Genomic DNA, 26,854 nt, shown 5'->3' on the forward strand with positions numbered 1-26,854 from the left:
TGCTACATGGCAGGTAAAGAGAATAAAATTTGAGCCATAAAAGGGGCATTTTCACAGCTTCTGCCAACTATTTATGGTGTGAGTGCATCCCACTGCACATTCTGGCATTCAGATGCCTCAAATTTGCCCACCCTTCCTTTACAATAAGAAAAAGAAAATATACAGAAAGAACCACATGATACAGGATCTGACAAAATGACTGCAGGTTTATGTACCATTTGTACAGATATCAAGCAATTTCATTCCAAGTGTAAATCAGGACTCTGAATGCATCTATTGGTGTTTGTTGAACACTGATGAATGGAACAACTGCATGCTCATTTGGAACATAAGCCCAACTGTACTGAGAAAGTTTTAGCCATTCGTAAGTGCAGTTGCAACTGTAGCCTAAATACACCAATAATAATGGCTGTCAAAACTACCCTATGTGACAAATAAGTAATGTTATGGCATCATGAAAAATCTGGGGGGAAACTGCACATGGAAATTTACCGTAAAGTGTTCCTGTGACTTGAAGTTCTCATCCAAGTAAACCCGGGCTCTGTTGTAGTCTTTCATTGCGTCACTTGATAACAATTCTCTGAAAGATTGAAAATGAAAAGAAATGAAATGAAAATAAAAAATAAAAAATATATTTTTAAAAGCATTAAGTACCTATTAAGTTTTTTTAAAATAAAAATGTACTAAGGTCCTCTTGTATTTTTGAAAGATGAAAACAAAAATATATACACATTATCTTGGGGAGTAAATTGCATCTTATCTCAAATTGTTACTGTAATGCTCCTACCCTGTGCCATTTTGGTTCGGCATTCATTTAGTCAGTTGACCCCATACCAGTCACTCATCATCAGACACTATACACTTAAATAGCAAAAAGAAGAAATTATCGTATAATGTAGGAAACAATAAAAAGCCACCAAACAAATCTCTGTTGACCTACATCAGCAGAGGGCAGTGTTTCACTATTTTAAGTAAAGGAAGAATAGCAACAAATCCTTTCGTATTAGCTTCTCTGGGGAAAAACAATGACTGAAAAGGACTGGCTAGCAAAAATAAAGTAGGACAGTTACATCTGACACTTCAGGGTCTTAACAGCAAAACAAAGATTAGATAAAAGACACAAAGATGTCATTGTTGCTGGCTAACAGTGAAACACTGAACCAAAAGTCATTAGGATCTATGTGAAATTGAGAAAAATGTAATTGTTCACGAGGAGTGAAATGTCAACCTTCCCTCCCCCAAAATGTTAGGATCCATATTAAATTGAAAGAAATACAGCACAGAGAGGTTAGTATAATCAAAAAATGGGATACGAAAATAAAAGATGGCAGAAACTTATTAAAGCTACACTGATGAATCATTCAAGTTATCAGTACAGTATCAGAAATCTAGCAAGACCAGAAAGCTTGGGAAAGTTACTTTTTTGGTCTAATCCCAATTATCTTAGCTAGCTGCACAGGACCAAGGCTTCAGTTCGTGCACCCTTACTGATTAAGCAGAAAACTTTCAATGTGAACTGAGACCTGAAAGTGAAAAAGCATTCACCTTCTCTACAATTCTGCAGGAAAGCTGCTTATTTTAGAGGTTGCCCACCCCAAAGGTATGTTTAAGTCTGTTATGAACTACATTGCAGGCAGCAATGCTGCCTAGATTTTCACAGCTCATTTAAACAGCTAGTTTACTATGTAGCATTTGGAGATATACTTGTATGTATGGTTTAACAAAACCAACAAAGGTTATATCTGCAATAAGCAACTGAGAAAACTGCTGCATCTATAGAAATTCTGCCTAGACCGTTCGCTACACTTTTTGCTGTGGTCATACAGCATTGTATTATTATGGAAGCATCAAGCAAAAACTAATCAGATATGTATGAATTGATTATTTGGGAAATCTGTATGTACTGAATTTCTGCCTCGATAATCCAGTATCAAACTGAAAGACAAAGTATGGATACATAGTCTAATTTATAAGTGAACTTATTAGTTCTGGACAAGATTTGTACTGTTTTCGAGGCACATGATGTCTTTGGATTTGAGAGCATGACTTAAAAACTGTTAAGCATGTTCAGTCTTGACATAACAATGAAAAGAATTTTGATTCTAAAACAAAGGTAAGATGGATTCATAAACATATAAAACAGAATAGGCTGGATAAAAAAATCTAACTACAGAATTTTTACAAACCCTACAAATGACATAGCAATGCAGCTATTCCATATAGATGATCTTAACAAGCTGTTAAATCTTAAGTAAAAGTGCAAAAAAGGGCAGCCAAACTGACTTGCTTTCCAAATGCATATTTAGAAATATCAATACCAATCTACCAGAGAAGCTGACTGCACATTTTGAAATGGCTCTGGGAAACTGAAAGCTAGCATCATCTGAATGTTAAGAAAGTCTTGCTATTTCAAAACTATACAATTTTATTTCATTCTAAGAATGTGTAACAAAGCTAATCACACTAATAATGCTTAATATATATGACCCTTCTTCCTTACTTATTAGCTGGGCATAAGATTCAGTGATAGAAGAAAAATAACACCTTTGGTTGGTTAATTTTTCAAACTGAAGCTCTCTGTCCATACCACAATACCATCCATGTGATTTTAAATACAAAACAAAACTAATTGGCTTTGCTCAATATGGCCTCAGTCCTTACCTAAAATTGTCCTCGTGACAAGTGTTCAATCGGAGGAGTATAATTAAGAGATAATATTCTAAAGTATAGAAAAGCTTCATAGATTTTGCATTGTTTAAAAAGCTTGCCAAAATTACTAATAAAATTTACTTAAAAGGCTAAATAAATAATTAAACAAATAAATAAAAGAAATAAAAGAAATAAGCCGCTTCGATCATATCAATTCCACAGAAAAGCCTTTTAAAAAGTTTTTTAGAAATAACAACATGAAAATGTCATAGAGAATAATGCTTATAGTACAAATTAAGTTATCAAAACATCAATGGGTGAGTGGATTGGGAAAGAGAGAGAGAAAGAGAGAGAGAGAGAGAGAGAGAGAGAGAGAGAGCTATTTGAGAGCATTGTCAACTTATCATTCCAAAGATACTCTCAAATTTCTTTCTTTAGCACCAATCCTCACCCACCTTCCCATTTTGACATTTAAGCAAAGGGAATATTGTACATAATTTAGCTTTGAATTGCATCTGTCTTGTTACTTACTTAACAAACTTGTCCACATGAGACATGGATGCTTCATAGTTTTTCCCACCAAACTCTTGACAGTGCAATGCCATGAAGTGTGGCTTGTGTGCATGTACAACCTGTAAAATAAAAAAACAAAACAAGATAAAGCATGAGCACAGCCACCACAGAACAACAGCAAACATTATTATTATTATTTCTGCTAGGGTTTTGTTTGTTTGTTATTTTTGTAAACTTCAAAAAGCAAGGTGAGAATTTCTCAAACCTCACATCATGCTTTCCTGAACACTGTGCTGGAGATTTCTACATTTTGAAGTTGGTTGCTTCACTGATTTTTCCTAACCAGATATAAACTTCCTTTACTTAAGAAAGATAGGCAGACAAGCAGACAAATATATACAAAACAGTATTTACTTTATTGGACACAGATTTGTGGGTATACATTTCATTCCTATTATATATTTGGATACTTTCACTGTTAACCAAGCAGAAGGTTGATCTTTCGTGCACACACAAACACAAATGGGACGAGCAGACATAACTGCTACCTGACTGTAATGTTTAAACTCTCCCTCACCTTCAATACTATTTAAATCAAAAGATGATGAATTATAGAAGCTTGGACAAGTAAGATACAAACAATAGAAGAGGAGCCCCTGCAGCATAGAATGGCCTTGGGAGAGAAAAAGTGACAAGATTAAATAGTTTTGTTCTGAAGCCTGGGGAAAGTGTAGCCTGGAAACAGTAAGCAACCTCTGGAAATCAATTTTTGAATGGGCCCCTCCACTCACCCCAGAATAATTTTCAATTATTTTGAATTTTTTTTAAATGCCTCCAATGGTTTTATCCCCTGGGCTGATTTATGCTTAGACAATGTCTTTTTATAACCAGGAAGTAAACCAGAAGTCATTTTCCGTTCATTCCAAGAAATAAACCACATGGCATTACTGTTTTACTTTGTTGTTGCTGGTGGTGGTGCTACCGCTGCTTTTAAAGCCCTTTGCTGGGACTAAAGCAGCTGGGACAGGAATGGCAATTTTGCCTGTCATGACCCCTGATGATTTTTTTTAAAGTGTTCTCATATATAGTAAGGTGAAAAATAAATTGAGGGGTTTGGAGCCAGGTTGTGTTCCACCAAAATCCAGTGATGGTCATGTACAGCCTTGACCACAAAAAGTTAGCAATTTCTGCTAGATGGATTGCGGAACTGACAATATGATGGGAAAGAGAAATTTGGAGATTGCCATTTATGACAGAGAGCAAAAATGGACATAAAACGATTTCCTAGGGGATGAATTAAGGGCATGTTGTTAAAATTGATTGTCACTATACAGTACAGAACACTGTAATGAAAAGATGGAGCACAGATGGCCAACCAGAGGCATGAATGCTCTGTGGGCCAGACAGGGGAACATGTATGGACTCTAGCAGGAAGATTCACTGTCCTGGCAGTAGCACAGATTCAAGCCAGCCCAGTGAGACGGAGGGAAACCACACCAAGTCCATGTGGGTTTGAATATTTACTGTTGTATTCACAATTGCCAAAGAGATTGCCCACCACTGTAAGCTTCAGTCATGATTTTAATCAAGTTGCTTCTAATCAATTCTAGGAACAATCACATTTCTGCAGACCAACTTGGTCTGGTCACCACCAGCATTTCCACTGACTACTCCTCAGCTCTGTTCAGACCTTTACAATTCCAGTTACAGTTCACTGTAACACAATTTACTAGCAATGGATACTATTTATAAATAAGCCACACCAAAAGATTGGAAGATTTGTAGAGCTGGAGCATTGGCTACAATTGTCAGCTTCATTTCACGTCCCAAAATTTAAACAAGACTCATAAAAGGAAAACCCTAGTTCAAGCCCTCTTACACATGACAGTAGCCACTCCTCAGACTAGCATATGCTCCGCAATTCCTCTTGATCAGAAATAACTGTACTTCCTTCTCTGTCTCTAGTTTTTGCCTCTTGAGATACCTTTTTAAAGTTGTGTTATGAGGTCTTTCCCAATGTTAAAACTCTGAGTAGAAATCACAGAACTGTAGAGTTGGAAGGGACCCCAAGGATGATCTAGTTGCAATAATGCCTCTTGCTTCTCATGCAAGTTGATCTATCTTGTTTCTCATGCACAGATATGAATGCATATGAGCACAAAGGCATCATACACAATTAAAAATCCTGCTTTTTCACACCCTACAGCTGATGAATATAAAACTATTTAAAACCATTACTAACATGTGAGGTCTATCTTGGGAGAAAGGAAGGATTAAAATAAAATAATAGAACAATTATGGTTTGCTAGTAACCAGAAGACCAACTCATCCTATTTGTATTAGAGAGGAGACTACTTGGTGCTCAATAAATATGGCATATAGCCAGAAAACGAAGAATATTCTACAGTACACAAAATTATGTAGGTGTAACTTTGCTCAAACAATTAGCTAAAGAACCCTACCAAAACTGGATCCCTAGTGAGAGGGGAAGGGGTGTTCCTTCAAACCTACTGTGATCTAGATCCAAATAGGAACTATACTATCTACAGTATCTGCACAAGGGGTAAACTCTTACTGAAATGAATATGTGTCTGTCTAGAAGGCATAGTGACCAAATTTGGGCTGAGATTACAGCAAGGGACAAGGGGGTTAAAGGCCTTTTGATTTGCACACTAGAGTTTTAATCTGGCCACAGCCTCTGTGCCTTGCTTTTTAAAAGCCACTCACACAAACGTTGGTTGTATGAATTGTGGTGCATTTAATTTGGCCCACTAACACCGGAAAAAATGGGAGGCGGGAGTATATCCTTGAGATCAGTAGAAGGGTTAATCTGCCACAAACATACTATTTTTACATTATTCCATTCTCTGCCCAGAGGGAAGTGGCATTCCCAATTTGGATTTCAGTATACTGTATAGTTATTAAAGAAGCCAATGGTGTATTTTAGAAATGAAATGACAGATATATTGCAACCAAGAATACATTGCAACCAGAATACATTGCAACTAAATTTTGAGCACACATGCTCAATGGCTACATAACAATTAAGTGGGATGTTTCCTACAGGACTTTTGTTGGAAAATCTTGCTCCAAAGAAACTATAATCAAAGTCACATTTAGCAGAAAGCTAGTGTTAGTTCTTCAAGATTTACAAGGTGGGTTTAATGGTTATCTTAAGGGGTGGTTGTGTAAACACAGAAAGTTCCTACATACTTTCTTGAATTTTCCACCTTCCTGAATCATAGATTGATTACCACCTGTAAGAACAAGTCCTCCTTCCACTAACTGAGACTGGTTCAAGTGCAAGAAATAAGAGTGCATTGTTCATGCCATTAAATACAGAGCTTGAGTTCTTGCTACTATTATCAGTTTTATTTCATGTCTCAAATGTTAAAGAAGATTCATAAAAACAAGTTGATGATGATGATGAGTTCCATAATGCCCTTTTCCCAGTTTAGGTCTCAAAGCAACTTAGGGGCTTTCTAAACAGCCCTTTGGGACGTCCGGAGGACGTCCCATTTTAAAAAAGGGGCGTCTCTTTTAGACGCCCCATGGCCTAGTACGGACTCCGTCCGTACAATATGGCGGCGCCCCTTCTACATGGGCGCCACCATCTTTACGTATCGGACGCACAGCGTCCAGACGCGTCGCGCCGCTGCTGACGTAGCGAGCGCGCCCCTGGCGCCTCGCTACGTCGCAAACGCGATGCAAAAAGAAGCGCCATTTTGGAGCTTCTTTTTTCGGTCCGCGCGGGAGTCGGGCCGTCTGAAAGCTCCGGCTCCCCCGCGGACCTACTGGCGGCGGCGCCAGACCGCTGCAAAGCGGCGGTCTGTACCCCGCCTTAGAATTGTTTAAAAATACAGTGGTGCCTCGGGTTACGAAATTAATTCGTAACGCGGCCGCTTTCGTAACCCAAAAAGCCTTCGTAAGCCGAATTGCCATAGGCGCTAATGGGGAAAAAACGCGATTCCGTGCGAAAAAGCCGAAAAAAGCACCAAAAGTTTTTTCGTAACCCGAAAAAACATTCGTAACCCGAAACAATAATTCCCTATGGGATTTTTTCGTATCCCGAAAATTTCGTAACCTGGGTATTTCGTATCCCGAGGTACCACTGTACTTTAACATTTTTAAAATATATAAGTTAAAAAGAGATCAAATGATCAAAGAAGTTAAAACCAAATTAAAACACACACCATTAAACATGCATGCACACATACACCAGCACAACAGTGAGCGAGATCCAACACATTGTAAACAATCAGTCATCAAATGCATGTCGGAATAGAAAAGTCTTTACTTGTCTGCAAAAAGAAAGTGAAGAGAGTGTCAGCCTAACTTCTCTAGGAAGGGAGTTCCAGAACCTGGGGGCAGTTGCTAAGAAGGCCTTCTCCCCTGCATATGTAGCCATGCAGGTGCTGGAACAGAGAGAAAGTCCTCTCCAAGAGATCTCAAAGCACAGGCAGGTTCAAAAGAGAGAATTCAGTCCTTCAAATAACCTGGATCTGAGCTGTATAGGGCTTTACAGGCCAAAGCCAGAACTTTCAGCTGTATGCAAAGACGAACCAGTAGGCAACAGAGTTGTTGCAACAAGGGGGTTGTGTGTCTTCTTTCTTCACTGTCCAGCTGTCACATCCATACATGGTAATAGGGAATACAGTGTTTTCCATCTGGGAATAGCTTTATAGATTTGCCTAGTTCAAATGAGGCTAATTTTATTTTTGTGTGGTTTTGAGTGGTCTTTGGGGAAAAAAATACCAAATTTTCAAATTTCTCTATACTCAGTTTAGAAAGGACTTGAAAGAAGATAGGAGGAAAATCAACTCATTTGAGATGTGGTGCCAGAGAAGAGTGCTGAGGATCACATGTACAGCTAAAAGGACAAACAAATGGGTCCTAGAGCAGCTCAAGCCAGAAATATCCCTAGAAGCCAAGATGACAAGACTTAGGCTGTCATACTTTGGACACATCATGAGAAGGCATGAATCATTGGAATAATGTTAGGAAAGGTGGAGGGAAGTAGAAAGAAACAAAATAAAATAGGCAGTACAGTTAATGGAATATACTAAAGATATAAAACATTAATCTGAAATTCCAAAAGTTTACAAAACAAAAAGTTTTAAATTTAGATTTAAAACAGTGAGGGAAAGAACATTCCAGAAGATTACAGGGAAGCAATTCTAGGCAATACTACAAACACACGCGCACACACACTCACACACATTCACCCAACAGTTGTTGAAGACGAATTTGACATCAAAAAGCATGAATGGGAAGGAATGTCTCTGGGGAGAGAATTCTGCTAATGGAGAACACAGACTACTCCTCAGCCTGATGATACATCTACTTAGAGCAAATCTACACTTGCCAAAATACTCTGGGCTGTCCCCAGAGTATAAAAATGTAAAAACCCTCCCATCTCCATGCCATAGAAACGGTACTGCAGAGCCTTCCTTACCTTACTCTTCCATTGTCACTACTGAAAAGACCCCTGTTGCTATGTCTGATGTGAAAAGGGGGTGCCTGGCTGCCAGGTAATCCATTTCAGCATCATACCTAGAGACAGGAGTCTGTTCAGTAGCGGTAACAGGAGAGTAAGGTAAGGAGCACGGGGGGGCATCTAATCAGCTGGGGGTTTCCACAGAGTTTCCAGGAAACTCCATGGCAAACTGCAGGTCATTTTGACCCGCATTAAGCCCCGTTTACCCTGGGATCAGGATGGTTCTACCAGATCTACATCCGAACAGCCAGGATCCAGCTCAATCCTGGCCCTGAGGTTTTGCCCTGCCTCATCCAAACAGGTTGATGTGAGGCCAGGATGAACATTTTGTCCCTTGCAGTCAGCCCCCAGGTCTACTTCCTCAGTGAGCTCTGTACATCTGAAGATGTAAATCAAGTTTACAAATTCATCTAAGGATGTATTTGAAGAGGATAATAAATAAAGAATGCTATGAAAAACCTTCCAAGATATTACTGCAATGAGATGGGGCATTAATATTTACTGCAATAGAGCATACAAGTTAGACACTTAAAATTAAGGTATAATGTTTCCATATTCATGGTTTCTCAATCTTTACAAGAGACTTGAAACTTCACACTGGTACATCACTTGAAAAAGACATATTTCTTGATAATGGCTCATCAGTTTCAGGATGTAAGAAAAGAAGGGTACATATGTTCAATGCACTACAATACTCATATTTATATTAGGTGGTTCTCAGGAATCTGCAGTTGATCTCCTGCCAGCAGTAAATGCCACCAACTTGTTCAGACAATTTTCTATTTGTTCTTTCTCTTCATAACTTTTATCTATTTGTTCTTAATTTACAGCTTGTTCAAACCACATTATAATCCCTATTCTTGCATCTTGTACATTACAGGTAACCGCACACTATGGGTAAAAATATTACTTGAGTAGTATTACTGTTATCTATCAAGAAAGTACACATATTTTTCTGCAGGGGGGAGGGGAGGAACTAGATAAAGCATATTTATCTGCAAAAAATTAAGGAAATATTTCCTGACAGCATATTTTAGTGTAGCTCTGAGCATAACTGATCATTGAATTTCAGAGTCGGAAAGGGCCACAAGAACAGGATAGCAGTTTTAAACTGACTTTATTGCATTTATTTCCTACCTCCATGTTGCCTGGTGTAGTGGTTTGAGTGCAGGACTCTGACTCTGGAGACCAGGATTCAAATTCCCACTTAGCCATGGAAACCCATTGAGTAGTCTTGGGTAAGTAACTTTATCAGCTTCAGAGGAAGGCAAAAGCAAATTCTGAACAAATATTACAGCCGGCCCTCCTCATCTATGGATTTTTTTTTTATCCAAGGATTCAAAAAAGTATAAATTCCAAATAGCAAACCTTGAATTTGCCATTTTATATAAGAGACACTATTTTGCTCTGCCATTATATTTAATGGGACTTGAGCATCCACGGATTTTGTTATCCACAAGTGGCCTTTGAACCAAACCCGAGCGGATAACAAGGTCCCACTGTAGTTTGAGTATCTCCAACAGCCCATTTGCTGGATGTCCATGTTATTTGAAATAAAGCCTTTTCACCTACTCAGGGTACTATTATCATCACATTTGTACATAAGAGTCATGCCTCATGGGTTTGCTTCCTGCTACCAGTGACAAAGCCAGGGTGGAGAAGAGAACTTTTGATACTGGGATGTAGTTGCTGATAGGCTTCATTCCCAAGCACTGTTCAGCTCTGTTTTGTACTTTAATCAGGGCAGCCTACTCCCAACTAACCATGAATAGAACTATAGTTGCTTAGAATGCAAGACTCTCTGTCTTTACTTGCATGTAAATCCCATTGTGCCAAAGGAGCTTATTCTCTGCTAAGTACTGTATACATAAGATCTCAGTGTGTAATGTAAACAGGGAGCAGTATTATAGAATGGAAAAAAACTGTCAGACAATCATAGGGTGTGTCGGAATCCATCATGTTTATCTGCTAATAATCAGCATTTGCTTTAATTTTATTACTTCTGAACCAAATCTGTAAGAAATCAGTTTCTGAAAGAAGTGCTGAGGTTCATGGCATTGTGGTATGATGGTAGATTTTGACATGTTTCTAGTGTGCTTCCTCACCCATCTGTACTTGTAATTTTAAAAAATGTGTTCTATCTATTATGCTATACAAATACACATGCTAGATTACAGAGGCACCAACAAATTGTAGGTGCCAGTGCCAGTGAGAATTTCAGCAAGCTTATGGCTCATATAAAGATTATTAGAGAACAAAATTCCATCAAAGTGCCAGCTAAAGAAAATTAAATTTGTGTACCCATACTAGTTTTAAAGCAATGTTTATGGACTGATTTAGCACTTTGCATTTAATTTTTTTTTATTATACCACTTCTCACTTCAAAAATTCCAAAGTGGCTTACAAAACTGCAGTGTTAAAAACAAGCAAATGCAATACAATCATGCAGCTAAACAATAAAATAGTGATAAAATAGTGATGTCATTAAAATCATTAGGAGTAATTCACTAGAATGGATCGCACAACCTTGCAGATGGTAGCAACTTCCTGTGTTGGGAAACCATTTAAACTCAACAAAATGATGATTCCATAGAGTGGCAACACAACAGAGAAGGCCTTTTCTATACCACAAGCAAAGAAACTTCACTGGTACAGTAATCAGGGCCTCTCCCAGGGGCAAAAGAAACTGAACCAATCTTTATATGAATGAATGCAGTCTCTCTTGAAACCTGATCCTGACCTCTTTAGGACCTCATAAACTAAGAGCAACAACATGTACCCAGCTCAGAAACTAACTGGTAGCTAGTGTGAGGATATTAACACAGGGGCCATAGGTGCACACAGATGATATGTTAAAATGCTTTTTCTTATTTCCCAATCACACTACTCATGAGTACAGATTGAATCTTATCCGGAATTCTGCAGAAATCCAAAATACTGTACTCCAAAATCCAAACTTGTTCACATGAGTGGCTAAGATACTGACACCTTTGCTTTCTAAAGGTTCAATGTACAGAAACTTTGTTTCATATACAAAATTATTAAAATCCCCGCTCAACTATTATGTATAAATTTACCTTCACATAATGTTTATAAGGTGCATACAAACATACCGTAAATCACATCATTTTGGCTGTAGAGGAAGGCAATGACAAACCCCCTCTAAACAAATTTTTACCAAAAACAAACAAACAAACAAAACAAAACAGGGATAGGTTTGCCTTAGAGCAAGGGCTCCCAAACTTTGGTCCTCTAGATGATTTGGACTTCAGCTCCCAGAATTCCTGAATGTTGGTCAAGGTGTCTGGGGATTTTGAGAATTGAAGTTCAAAACCCCTGGAAGACTAAAGTTGGGGAATCACTGCCTTATAGTCACTATAAGTCAGAAATGACTTGAAGGCACACGAGAATTATGCATGCACAATCATGTGTGGTGACTCACAATTCCTGTTTGTTTTCCAGAATTAGTATCTAAGGAATTTACTGATTTGATTTATGTAAATCGGGGGGGGGGGCTGGACTCAGTATGTTTCTGCTTCACACAGTGAAGGACAAAGAGCAAAAGGATTAAGAACACTTGTTTCAAATACTGTGTGCATGAGTGCCAGTGTGATATAGTGGTTTAAGCATTAGACTAGGACATTGAAAAAGGAAGGTCTAAATCCCCATTCAGCCATGGAAACCCACTGGGTGACCTTGAGCAAATCACACTCTCTTAGCCTCAGAAGATGGCAAAGACAAAATTCCCTTTCAACAAATCTTGCCAAGAAAATCCCATGATGGTGTTAGGATCACCATAAGTCAGAAATTACTTGAAGGTACAGAACAAAAACGACATCACAGCAACATGTGCATGCATGTAGCAAAGCTGATGGTTCCCATGTCAGTGTCAGTCCTAGGTTTTAGTCTGAGCTTTGATGGAGCTAACCAAAGTGCTCAATCTCTTTAGCAGTATGGATTTCAATGTCTTTAAGCTCCCTTATGGTTTGGACCAAACCCTGAAATACGTTCAGCGCCCTACTGGCATGGATGCCATCAACTGCCATTGCATTCACACACCAGGATGGGAATGGGGAAGATGCGGCCTTTTGGCCAAATGTAGTCTCCAAGGCTGCTTTTGTAGTCCTGGAATACAAATAAGAGAGGGTAAAATGAGGAACTGACCCACACAAATATTAATTCTCCCTCCCCATGAAACATTCCTTCTGTTTCCATGTTTCTAGTATTACAGGATGAGACACCAAAAATCATTCATACCAAGTACTCTTCTATTTGCTGTGTTTATTTTTCCTTACCTACCCCTTTTCTTTGGATGCCTAAACTGTACAATCACCCCTCCAGATTCACTGACTTCCCGTTCACAGTTTTGAATTTCCACGAATGGGAAACGAGGAGGGACAAAATGGTACGTATGCCCACAGCGTACATCCAGTGCTGCATGCAGGAGGCCATTAAAAACAATGGGGTTCCAATACTTGTGGTTTTTTTCGATTCACAGGGGTGGTGGTCCAGAACAGATCCGCCGCAAATTGGAAGGGACGACTGTATTTCTAAATGCTCAATGAAGTGTTAAGTTTATGTGGTGTTAGAAATCTGGGGACTAATGGTAAATTTATTGGAAAGGGCAGAATTCTTATTTTCAGGGCAGTGCCCTCACTCTTATCTCTCTTGCAACTACAGTGGGCCCTTGGTGTCCACTGGGGGTTGGTTCCAATACCTTCCATGGATACCAAAATCCGTGGATGCTCAAGTTCCATTAATTACAATGACATAGTGAAGTAGTGTCCCTTATATAAAATGACAAAATCAAGGTTTGCCTATCGTAATTAATATTATTTTTAAATATTTTAAAACTAAATGGTTGAATCCATGGATAAAAAATCAGTGGATATGGGGGGCTGGCAGTACATCCCTCTGTGACCCTCAACCCTTTTTGACTTCTCAGAAAACCATCTTCACTCCTATGTTTTTTTCTTCATTTTTTTTTTAAAAATGGCAGTCTTTGCAATCCCACCACAGTTGTCCATCTCTACAGTAGGGTCTTTCAACAACCATGTAAGGGCAAGCTTGTGGAGATGACTTAACACCCACCTCCAAAGGGAGAGAAATCATTGTCATTTTCCACCATTTTATTTCAGAAGAAGAAATAGGAATTTCAGAGAAGAAATCCAAATACGTAACAAAAATGGAAGAAAACTCCAAACCAAACCTGTTTCTCTACACAATTTGCTCCTCCATGGATTGGAGGCAAATCACTGAGTGTTCTCCTCAGACTTAACCACAGTTCTTTGCAAGTCGTTCTTGTGAAAGGAAAAGGAGGAAATAGGTTCACTGAAGTGCCTGTTCTCTAACACTCAGCTTCAGTAACAAGCCCATTCAGAAGTGCATATTTTAACAAGAATTCCAGAGCTACCTCCATAGACTTGCTTACTAACACAGCAATGTCATTACTGGCTCTTAAATATAGCCTGCAATGTCATTCCAGTTAGTTTTGCAGAAGTATAAAATCTACTAAGAAAACAGTTCTGTGGCTGCTGTACTCTTTTTTTGCTGCTACACACACACACACACACACACACACACACACAGGATACCACAAGTTTCCATGATGTCATACAGAGGACTTGGCTGCACTCCCAAGTATGATAAAACTTGAGCTCTTCCACCCTTCCCTTCCACACTCCACCTTCCATTCAAACACCAAGCCTCAAACTCAGCTTAAACCTTTCCACTTGCACCGAAGGAGCTCCACACCAGAATCCTGAATTTTAAAACATTTACCCAACAGATCATATAGGGTAGTACACTCAAGCGATGGACAAGCTGTGTGTGTAACATTAAATACTATGTTTCCTCATTATGACTTTGTCAGTTTTGCATAGTGCAAGATGATCTTGCAAGATGTAGAAGACTATGGGGCTGTACAGACAGCCCCAAAGGAGCGGCGTTATGCCGCCCCCTTTCAGTGCCAGATTAGGATTGCGGCAACCACACGCCATGGCCCCAATCTGGTGCTTTGCCGGCACTAAAAATACCCAGCAAATTCTGCTCTGTTTAGTACTGGCACAAAGTGCTCTTGCCATGGTGGCAGCTGCTTTTCATCGATTCTTGGGTGCAGGAGTCTAAACACAGCACCGAAGAAGGGCCGTGATGCACCTGCCGTCTGGCCAGGCAGATGGTACCGGCATCAGGACAGCATCGGGGCATGGGGCACACAGAGACCACACTCCCACTCTGCCCCAAGGCCAGCATTAAATGCCGGTCTGTTTAGCCCCAAGACTGTTTTGCAGATTAGGGCTGCATCTGCACTGCAAAAATAATCTACTTTGATATCACTTTAACTGCTATAGCTCAATGCTATGGAATTCTGGAAATTGTAATTTTGTGAGACATCAGACTTCTCTGTCAGAGAACTCTGGTGCCACAACAAACTAGGATTCCCAGAATTCTGTAGCATTGAGCCAGTGCAGTTAAAGTGGTGTGAAGCGGGATTATTTCTGCAGCGTGGATAGAGTCTAGCTAAACTGGGGGTGATGAAGAATCTTGTAAGCCAGGAGAAATAAACCACTTACTGCACATCATCATGGAATAGGTGGGTTCTTGGTAGTTTCCTGTTTACTTAAACCTAAATGTCTGGTAGAGATGTTGGAGAGAGGTATTCACAAGGGGTGAATGTTTCCCACATTCTTTTTACTATTTTTTCCTCTTTGAGCTTTCATACTCCTATTGTTTAGCCCATCCAGAACAAAAAACCTGTAGTGTTTGGGGCTCTCAGAAAGATGAGAATATTTTGGCTGGGAAGAGAAAAAAGGGGGCGCGGTTCTTCTTTCCCTTCTTTTTTGTGAAATTACACCACCTACTTCTCTTCCTTTGAAGGTAGGTGTACACATTCTGTGCTGGCTGTTAACTCAAAACTTTAATTCTATATTGATATATCACGAAGGTTTCCAGAGAGGGACAAATAGAAATTGGGGTTTTTGACAGTGGTGGTCCCAAAGTAAGTTGTTGCCTAGTTATTTCCTAAAACAGGCTTATAAAAAGACATCTTATTTCTTCATTTGTAGTAAATACATTGTGTCTAGAAAATTAAGCAAGGAAGCTTTGGGAAAGTTTGTTCTGTTAAGTTGCAAATTACTCAAGATGACTAACTTGGGAAGCACTTATAACACACATCATCATCATTTCTATCCTGCCTTTTTCCATTCAATGCTCAAAATGATAACAAAATAAAAATAAGAAACTCAGTTTAAAATTCACAAAATACAAACGTTAAAAAGAGATTTAACAATAAGAAGTAAAATCAGATTAAAACATACACCACTCAATATGCATACATACATGTGCACACATGCATGCATACATACACACACCAGTACAACAATTAGCAAGATTCAGCATGTCATTTAGGTGAGATGGGCCTTATACTGTACAATGCCTGTCTAAAGAGAAAAGTCTGTATTTGTCCTTGAAAAGAAAATAGGGATAGTGCCAGGCTAACCTCTGGGAAGGGATTTCAAGAGCCATTCAATTCAGATCCACTTATGTCTCCCTGGCAAGAAACCACAGCTTAGAGGTAACATGTGTGACCATTGCTTTTTAAAATGTTCTAATTTCTGGAAGACCCTGGTGGCATAAACAAATTGTAGAGAGATCTGAGTGATTAGAACTAATCAGAATCTCTCCAGCAACCCCTGGTGCTGTACAACCTCTGGTGCCATGAAGATACAATACTTCCTATCCCTAATTTGAAAGTGGTTGCTTATGGGACAGACATACTAAAAATGTTCATATTTATTTAAGAACTATAGTAGACACAATAATAAAACTTCACTGATTATGTGAGCCTTTGGTTGAGTCGATAGTTCTTTTGCTTGGGTATATAACTGTTATTTCATTTGTGGATTGGATTAACAAGGGAGAGGTGAAAAACCTGCTGCTATTTCTGTTAGAATGCTACAGCTAGCTGTAAAAGCAGTCCTGCAATATTTGCTCCCTGTCCTTCTCGCTCATTTCCACCTTGCCATGACTTTGATAAAAATTAAAGGTGCATCCTATTGAAGGTGCCAAATCAGCAGCGTTTGGTAATTATTGCTGGGAGAAATGCTTGAACTTGGAGTAGATCTATTAGTAGTTTTGGTTATTACCTTTAAAGCCCTACATGACTCAGGCCCAAGTTACCTGAAGGAACGCCTCTCCCTACACAATCTGCCCTGCACACTCAGAACATCTGGAAAGATATTACTAGAGTACCCAAAAATCAGACTGAAATCGACCTATGACAGGACATTTACTGCTGCTGCCCCCAGACTTTGGAAAACCTGCCAGAGGAGATCCGTCGCATCAACACCCTAGATGTTTTTAAGAAAGCACTTAAGACTGATCTCTTCTGGCAGGCTCATCCATTTGATCCATCATAATGGAACCTCAGTAATACCCTATCTTCCACTAATTTTATACAGTCGGCCCTCGCCTTACGCGGAGGATCCGTTCTGGACCCCCTCCCCCCACGTAAGGCAAATTCCACCTATGCTCAAGCCCCATTGGAAACAATGGGGCTCGTGCGCGGCAGCGTGGCGGCACGCAGGGCGCCATGGGCGCGTGCACCCATTCAATTGAATGGGACGAACCGTCCCGCGCACTCCCTGTAGCTTGAGCGCATATGTTCAAGACCATGTAAGGCACGCCCGCATATAACACGGGCGCACTGTATACGTATGGACTGTATTAATTTTATGAATTTGTCTTGTTCATTAATTGATGTAATTTTAGATAATTTGTGCTTGTTGTAATGCTGATTTTATGTGTTGTACTCCCGCCTCGATCCATGGGGAGAGGCGGGAAATATAAATAAAAAATTATTGTTGTTGTTGTTGTTGTTATTATTATTACCGTATATACTCGACTATAAGTCAACCTCATGTATAACTCGAGGGCAAGTTTTCGGGCCAAAATTATGGATTTTGCTATGACCCGTGGCTAAGTCAAGGGTAAAACTTAGGGGCATACAGCAAAGGATCTAAAGGATGAAGCAAAGCAAAACAATGTGAAAGAACTTATAAAATTCCAGCAGATATAGCTCTTTGTGCTTACTCTTAAGGCTGGATGAATGAGAGGATAGAGAGGGTCTGTGCTTCACATATTATAATCTTGCTTTTCACCAGGAGATGGTTCCTTCTTTTAAATAAGAATTAAGATACAGTACTTACATTGACTCATGGATAAGTCAACTCAAGTTTTTTGGGTCAATTTTTCAACCTAAATTTCTAGACTTATACATGAGTATATACAGTATGCTGCTATTGCATTTATCAGCAGATCCTTCAATTTTATCAATTTCTTAATATCTGTATAGAGTGGGCCCTTGGTATCCACAATGGAGTTGGGTTCCAGGACACTCCAAGGCTATCAAAATCCATGGAAAATCAAGTCCCATTATATACAGTGGGGTAGTAAAATGATGAACCTCAGACAAAATTGAAAAAATGAGCTTTGCTTTTTGGCCCATGGATGGTTGAATCTGTGGATACCAAATCTGTGGATATGGAGGGCCAACTACAGTCGTCCTAATCATCTGGAAATGTTCAGTAATATAAACTCTTTGTGATGTTGTGAGCTATTTTGTTCCATGATTTCCCATGGAATATCAGCACATAATTAAACTGTCAAAAAGAGTATCTTTACTCTAAATTTTAGGGGGCTCCCCATGGATACCAAAATCTATGGATGTGCTTGTTCCATTGCATATAATGGTGTCCTTTATTTTAAAAAATGGTAAAATCAAAGCTTGCTTTTGGGAATTTTTATTTTCAAGCTGTGGATGGTGGAATCCGTGGATGCAGAATCTAGTCAGTATATAATTATCTGACTGCACTGACTAGAGTAGAGCCACTGAATCAATTTGATTTACCTATCAATATGCAGACTATCTAGGTGAGACTAACCAACACGATTCCAGTTTTTGTCTCCAGAAATTTCATTATTCCCCAGTTTCATTTAATATAATCATAGATTTATAAAGTTAAAAAGGGCCACAAAGGTTATCCACATCAACTCCCTCCCAGTTAGGAAGCAAAACAAAAAATTCATTCAACAAGGAGACTGTACCATCTTATGAGGCATCCCATTTTATGAGATTCCATTGCTGAATAGTCTTTTCCATTAGGAACTTCTTCCTAATGTTTAATTTGACTCCCCTTTCTTGTAATTTCAATCCACTCCTTTGCAATTTACCTTCTGGAGAAGCAAAACAAACAAACCAACAACAATAAAAACACAACAAAAAACCAAGCTTATTCCACTTTCAGACATTTTAAGATAACTATCATAACATGTCTCAAATCTTGTTTCCTCCAGTCTAACCATACCCAACTGCCTCAATTATTCATCACAGGAGTAGGTTTCCACACATTTTATCATCTTGGTCACCCTGTTCTATCTGGACACATTCCAGTTTACTGAGAAGCTTCTTAAACTGCAGTTCCAGAAGTGGACATTCCTGATGCAGTCTGACTAAAGCAGAATAGATAGGTGCCATTACTTCCCTCAATCTAGACCCGTGATTCCCAAAGTGGGCAGTACAACCCACTAATCCCCTGGTTGTGGAAAGATACAGGGGGGGCAGTGAGGGGAAAAGGGGGTAGTAGAAGTGAAGTGAGGGAAAGGAAGTCGGGGATATCTTCAGTCAAAGTACTAGTGTGCAAGAAAAACTAGAGGAACCAGCTACCTTTAGGATTATCATGGAGATGAGAGCACATGGTGGAGAGAGAGAAACAGAGGCAAAAATGAGCTTTCAAATTTCAGACCCTTCTTAAGCTTTGTGAGTTTTTCTGGGATTTGGCTGGCAGGTTGGAGCTGCACTGCTACTCTTTCTTTCTTTGAACAGGCTGAAAGAAGAGGTAGCAGAACCAATATTTTGGGGTGGGTGGGTGGCGGGACTTAAAGTTGTGGGGAAGGCAAATCTATGCGAAAGGAGGGGAAGAAGCATCCAGGGTAGATTCTTAAATCTCTCTCCCCAAGGTGAAAATTGAGAAGCCTGCTGCATGCCTGTTCACCACATCAAAGAAGGATTGAGAGTCCTTCCTCACCAGGGAGAAGCTTCTCCCTTTGCATAGGTTACAGCTCCCAAGGTGATGGATTAGGACTCTCAATCTGTAAAATGTGAGAGAGGCAGAGGACTTTTTGATTGATACTTCTCCCCCAATGGGGTGTGCTAGGGGGCCACTGATCTAGACACTGTAACTAGGCTGATGAGCCTAGAATTGCACACATAGTCTTATGCTTCCACATCATAGCACTGACTTATGTTTATCATGTAGTCTACTGAGATCCCTAAATCTTTTTATCATGCATTATTATAGATCAGGTGTCACCCATCCTATGTTTCTGCAATTTATTTTTATTTCTTTGGCTCTGTTCTTGCATCTGTTAAGGTCATCTTGAAACCCGATGGGTTCTGAAATTAATGTGAAAATAATGAGTGTGTGGGGAAAAGGTGAAGGAATGAGTGACAGGTCCACATCCTTGTCCCAGAGCACTTGTGATTAAATCACTGTTAAATTTAGATTGATTCTTCAAAAGAGGCAACCATGCATGCAGATATCTTCCAGATTTGCCAAGAAATTTAAAAACTTATTTGTGGCTGCATTAAAAAAGACTTTCAAAGTTCCCACCACTATTACCTACAACCTGAAATTTGGCAAGCTACTGTGCTGGAAAATTTCACTCAGTTCTGATAATTTTTTACTCTTATGTCAGATCATGTTATTTTTCCATCTTAAAATAAACCCAGGACCAGCTGTGTACTGTGTACTGGAAGTAGTTCTCTTTTGCTTGGCTTACTGATATGGCTTTTTGACATGCCCTAACCTGAAGCCTGAAGACATGCGCAAATACATGACACATACACAGGAGGTCAAATAAATGAGGGAAGATATTAATTCTCACTCCACCTAGCAGCTTAACCTCAGCAATAAAAACAAGTGTCACAAAACACCAACAAACTTATGGAATGTATTATTCCAAAGCATATTATATGTCTGATGGTATATGTTACTACAAGGCAACCAACACTGAAGAAAAACATTGCCAAGCCAAACATTTCAATCAAATGTACATGTGGAATAGCTTCACCCTGAGCAAGTCTACAACATATTTACCTTTTTCTCATAAATGGTTGCAACCTCTAGACTCAAAACTGTTATGCACAGCAACTGTTATTGGAGTGTGTGTTATACTATGTTATTATTATTATTATTATTAACCTTTATTTATGAAGCGCTGTAAATTTACACAGCGCTGTACATGCAATCTTTTTAGTTAGACGGTTCCCTGCCCTCAGGCTTACAATCTAAAAAGACATGACACAGAAGGAGAAGGGAATGGTGACGGGAAAGGGTAAGAGGTCCAGCAGTTCCTCTCAACCTCCGAGGCCTGGACCAAGGCAGATGGACTGAAGGGAGGGCTTGGCTTCATAATGGATGGTTAATCATTATCCAGGGAAAATACATACTCACAAGTAGGATAATACATATACAGTACATAGCAATACAGGAAATGGATCGATAAACAGCCAACAACAGAACATCAGATAGTAAGCGACAATTATGCGATGCCTGGGAAGGCTTCTCTGAATAGGATGGTTTTCAACTCCGTTTTGAAGCTGGCCAAAGAAGTGATGGCTCTTGCTTGTGGAGGAAGAAGGTTCCAGGAGTGAGGGGCAGCGAGTGAAAAGTGGCGAATCCGGGATGGGGCAGAGGAAATCCTGGGCTGGGACAGGAACCCTTGACTACCAGAACGGAGGGCCCTGGTGGGAAGGTGAGGAGAAAGAAGGTCTGATAAGTAAGGAGGGGCCAGTCCATGGAGGGCTTCGAATGTCGACAGCAGGAGCTTATACTGAATGCGGAAAGGGAGAGGGAGCCAGTGAAGGGATGCCAACACAGGAGAGATGTGTTCAGAGCGGTGGGTGGAAGTGATAATGCGTGCAGCTGAATGCTGGACAGAGATTAAAGGACAGAGGTGAGAAAAAGGAAGCCCAGCCAGGAGGACATTACAGTAATCAAGTCGTGAGATCACTAGGGCATGGACCAGGATCTTGGCAGTAGAGGCGGAGAGATATGGTCGGATTTTGGCAATATTGTACAAAAAGAATCTACAAGCCTTGGCTGTGGTCTGGATCTGAGGGATACACGACAGAGAAGAGTCAAAGATAAAGCCAAGACTGCGGGCTTGCTGGACTGGTTGAACAGGAATGTTGTCCACAGAGACAGAAAAGGAGTGTTGAAGGTAGGCTTAGGAGGAAAGACAAGAAGCTCCGTCTTGGACATGTTGAGCTTCAAATGCCGATGGCGCATCCACTGTGAGACAGCTGTAAGGCAAGATGAGACTTGCTGTTCAAACCTTGGAGAAAGGTCAGGGGCGGAAAGATACAGCTGGGTGTCATCGGCATACAGATGGTAGGAAAAACCAAAAGAGCTGATGAGTTTTCCTAAGGACAGTGTGTAGAGAGAAAACAGAAGGGGACCCAGAACAGAGCCCTGGGGAACTCCAACAGATAAGGGAACAGGAGAAGAAGTCAGACCCCCTGCAACTACTGCAAAAGATCTGCCAGACAAGTAAGATCTAAACCAGTCGAGAACAGAGTCTGAGAACCCAAGGTCAGAGAGTATGTCAATTAGGAGACAGTCATCAACAGTGTCAAAGGCTGCAGACAAATCGAGAAGAATGAGAACAGAGTAAAGGCCATTAGCCTTGGCCTGTAAAAGGTCATTCGAGATCTTAGTGAGAGCTGTCTCTGTAGAATGCCTTGGGCGGAAACCAGACTGAAATGGATCGAGAATGGAGTTGGCTTCAAGAAACTCAAGACAGCGCGAATAAACAACCCGTTCCAAAACCTTAGAAAGAAAGGGGAGAAGAGAAATCGGACGATAGCTAGACAAAGAGGAGGGGTCAAGAGAAGGTTTTTTCAGAATTGGGGAAATGAGAGCATGTTTGAAGTCCGACGGGAAGGAGCCTGTAGAGAGAGAGAGATTGAAGATATGGAGAAGCGAGGGCAGAAAGGAGGGAGCTATAGAGATTAGAAGACGAGTAGGAATAGGATCAAGAGGACAGGTAGCAGGTTTGGAAGAGTTCAGAAGTGTAGAGAGTTCATCCAAAGAGGCAGGAGGAAAGACAGAAAATTTGTTAGGCGAAGGCGATAGAAGATTAAGAGCAGAAGAAGAATCAGGAGGGACTATCTCAGAGCGAATAGTGGTAATCTTAGAGATGAAATAGCAAAGTCATTAGGAGAGAAAGATGAAGAGACAGGAGGAGAGGGAGGTTTAAGCAAAGTGTTGAAGGTGGAGAACAAACACTGCGGGCACCTCTCATTGGCAGAGATCAATGATTTGTAATAATTCTGTTTTGCCATAGAGAGGGCGCATGAGAAGGAAGAAAGAACCAACTTGAAATGGATAAAATCAGCCCACTCTTTGGACTTTCTCCAAAGACGTTCGGCCACTCTAGAGCAGGACCGGAGAAACTTAATGTTGGGGGTAAGCCAGGGCTGAGGTCTAGTCTTGGAGGAAGAAGTGCGTACAGAGACAGGGGCAAAATGGTCAAGAGTTGAGGGAAGAGTGGAGTTAAATAAAGACATAGCTGAATCAGCAGAATCCCCGAGATTTAGGGAAGAGAGAGATGAATCCAGGGTCAGACCAAGATGGTTAGAGTCGACAGATTGAAGATCACGAAAAAGACGTTGAATAGTATGGCGAGGAGGAGGAGTATAAGTGAGAGCAAAGGAGATTAAATGATGGTCAGATAGTGGAAAGTCAAGTGCCAGGTAGTCAGAAATGGCACAGTTTGCAGCAAGAACTAGGTCAAGACAGTGACCAAGAGAATGAGTTGAAGAGTTGGAGTGTGGTTGGAGGCCAAAAGAAGCTAGCAGAGAGATAAAGCGAGATGTTGAAGGGTTATTGGAATCGTCAACGTGGATATTAAAGTCACCTAGGATCGAAGTGGGGACTGAATCTGAAAGGAAGAATGTCAGCCATGATTCAAAGTCAGATAGGAATTGGGTGGCAGAACCAGGAGGGCGATAGGGTTAGGGTTTATCTTTTCCTTCTACTTATCTTTCCACCCCCACATCTAATGTATTATTGCAACATTTGCTCTCTTCTCTTGATGACAGATCAGTGTGTTAGCTTCTACCTGGTTGCTTTCCTGCTTTTCTCTCATGGTGACCTGTTTGTTTCTCCTGCTCATATAGGTGCTATGTTTTTCAATATCATATTACTGTATATACTCATGTATAAATCTAGAAGTTTAGGTCAAAAACTTGATTGAAAAAACTTGAGTCGACTTATTGATGGGTCAATGTAAGTACTATATTTTAACTCTTATAAAAAAGGAACCATCTCGTAGTGATAGGTAAGAGTGTAATCTGTCCTGGAAGCACTGACTCCACTTTACTCACTCATCCATCCAGGCTTAGAGTAAGCATAAACAGTTACACCTGCCAGGATTTTCTATGTTCTTTTGCATTGTTTTCCTTTGCTTCATCCTTCTGATCCTTTGTTACATGCCCTTAAGTTTTATCTTTGATCTATCCAGGGGTCATATCAAAATCCATAAAACCCAAAACATGCCCATGACTTATACATGAGGTCGACTTACAGTCAAGTATATATGGTACTTCTCTATAGTGAGCCAGTGCAGTGTAGTGGTTCGAGTATTGGACCAAGCAGCTAGACAGAGCGGCCCAAAGGGCTGGCATTGAGGTGGAGTGGGAGCATGGCAGCTGCATGCCGCACATCCCAACTCTATCCCCAAGCCGCCGTCATGCTGCCTGCCTGACCGGATGGCAGGTGGCATTACAGTGCTCTTTTGGTGCAGCAAAAAGTGCCGCAGCCGTGGCAATGGCACCCTTTTCCCGCTCCCAAAAGGTTGCCATGGCCCCAATCTGGTGTTCAAAGGGGCAACATTATGTCACCCCTTACCAGCCATCTGTTTTGCCCCTGTGACTCTGGAAATTGGGCTTTGATTCCCTGCTCAAGCATAAAAAACCACAGAGTGACCTTGGGCAAGTCACACTCTCAGCCTCAGAGAATGGCAAGAGCAAACTCCTTCAGAACAAATCTTGCCAAGAAAACCCCATGATAGGTTCACATTAGGGTTGTTATAAGTAAAAAATGACTTGAAGGCGCACAATAACAGCAAACAAGTGGCCCAGATTTATCAAAAGTTCATGACATTTGGTTGCAGGTACAGAAGGTCATCATTCCCAACAGCTGGGCACGAAAACAAGAAATACAAGATTTTTGTATCAAACCTCTCATTGAATTATGACTTCTGGCAGGTACTCATGGTGCAGATTTCCCAACAAAGCTCCAAGAAGAGGGCTGGTACCAGGGGGGAGTAATCCATAACCTGGTGTCCAGCCTAGGTGGGACCATAGTCTGTTAGTATGTATGTATGTATGTATTTTATTCAATTTATAACTTGCCTTTCTCCTGCCAAAGAACTCAAGGTAGCTTACAAATTTTAAAATAAAAGTTTAGCCAAATATATGAAAGTATTTTTTTTACTGATTGATTGAATAATATATTGTTGCCTCTTCCACCTTTTGAACAATGAAATTGCCTTCCAGGCAAGTGAGCAGTCTTAGAGGCTCTTAGGATATCAGGGAAGAAGGTACCAACATTTGAGCCAAGGATGCCTGAGCAGCAATGCCAGTTTCACTCAATTAGTGAACTTGCTGGTGCTTCATAATCAAAGGCGGGCAGGAACAGATAGTAATTGAGGTTGTATGAAGTGGCTTGTTGCATGTTGGAAGGGCTGCAATGTGGAGGGTTCCTTCCCACTGTAGAGCCTTAAAAAGGTGGGGAGCTCTATTACACCTCGCTTGTCAAGTAAAAGACTAGCAAATCAGGCAGGAGTCAACTGTTTGGTCCTTGCCCAGGCAAAGGAGACAGCACATCCAACTGTTTGTATGTAGGATCTATGACCTAAAGGCTAAACACTTCTTGAAGAATTCATTCAGGGCCATAAAACCCTGGAGGAGAAGTGAAAATGTAGAAAAATGCCAAAATGCTTTGAAAACTTCCTAAAGATCTGTGATGGCAGAGGAAAAAGAATTGGGTTCTGGCAGTAGCACATGGTTTATATGCGTGCAAGCAAGGAGGTGAAGCTACCAAGATACAGTGCTAGAAACTTCTGAAGATCTCCATGCAGGCACACAGCAACTCATATGTGTGAGTCACAGAGAAGACAAAGAAGAATCAAACTGTTGCTAAGTAGACAATGCAGATTGATTCCCTGACAGATTTTATACCGCAATGACTATGTGTGTGTGTGTGTGGGGGGGGTGTTGCATGTAGTCAGACATTCAGCCCCAATAAGATCATGTAACCTCAGCGGCTACATGTTTTCCAGAACTCATTTGGTTTATTCAAGCCCTCTTTAAAACAAATAAAAAACAAACATCTTCATTTATATAGCACTTCACGCTGAACAAACAGTGTCTAAATGTTTTACAACTGTAAGCTAATTGCCCCAAACACTTTGGATACTCATTTTAGTGACCTCCTCAGAAGGATGCAAACCTGAGTCAAGCTTGAGCCCACGTAGCTGGGATTGAACTCACAACTTTATGGTTTTGAGTGAGTGGCTGCAGTACAGGCATTTAACCATTGCGCCACCAGGGCTCCTTTCACAGGGGTCAGCACACCCAGAGTGCAATGGGTGGGCCTCACCCTGGGAAAACCACCTTCATGATCACGGTATCTCCCCTGCCAGGTAAGTAAAACCATCTGTGTTGTTGTTACAACAGTTGATCTAATACAATTTGTTTACCTTACAAATAAGTCATGGCTAGAAAAACACAAAAAATGAATTTTATATTCAGTCATACAGTACATCCTAGAAAGAGAGACAGGATGAAATTACCAACAGCAACTAAATGCCCATTCCATCCAAGTTGTCTTCCCTAAACGTAAGGATCCTGCAATCTCTTTTGAAATGGGGAGGGCCTCTTCTTAAAACAGATTTTTTTTAAAAAGGATCTAATTCACAAGCAGGAGAAACTTTAACAGTTGTGCACGCAGGGAAGAAGAATCAAAAGGCACAAACATCCCCACTTTTTGCTTTTTGGGGAAGAGCTGGAAAGAATGTAATCCTCATTAAAATCATACAGTGCATATGAAACCACTTAATCCTAAATCC

General features: G+C 40.4%; 1 protein-coding gene and 1 pseudogene across 5 annotated transcripts in view; both read right to left on the reverse strand.

Moving 5' to 3' along the window:
- Positions 1 to 26,854, reverse strand: part of INPP5A (inositol polyphosphate-5-phosphatase A) — a 318,955-nt gene that overhangs the window by 211,916 nt on the left and 80,185 nt on the right. For all 5 annotated transcript variants that reach the window (XM_042456965.1, XM_042456963.1, XM_042456966.1 and 2 more), the window contains exons 3-4: positions 3,181 to 3,281; positions 493 to 580 (exon numbers count right to left, since the gene is read on the reverse strand). In XM_042456965.1, the coding sequence (XP_042312899.1) occupies positions 493 to 580; positions 3,181 to 3,281 (189 nt within the window). The remainder of the gene's footprint in view (positions 1 to 492; positions 581 to 3,180; positions 3,282 to 26,854) is intronic.
- Positions 26,300 to 26,436, reverse strand: LOC121927394 (annotated as a pseudogene).

This window comes from Sceloporus undulatus, chromosome 3 (genome assembly GCF_019175285.1).
Source record: "Sceloporus undulatus isolate JIND9_A2432 ecotype Alabama chromosome 3, SceUnd_v1.1, whole genome shotgun sequence".
In the NCBI taxonomy this organism is placed as follows: Eukaryota; Metazoa; Chordata; class Lepidosauria; order Squamata; family Phrynosomatidae; genus Sceloporus; species Sceloporus undulatus.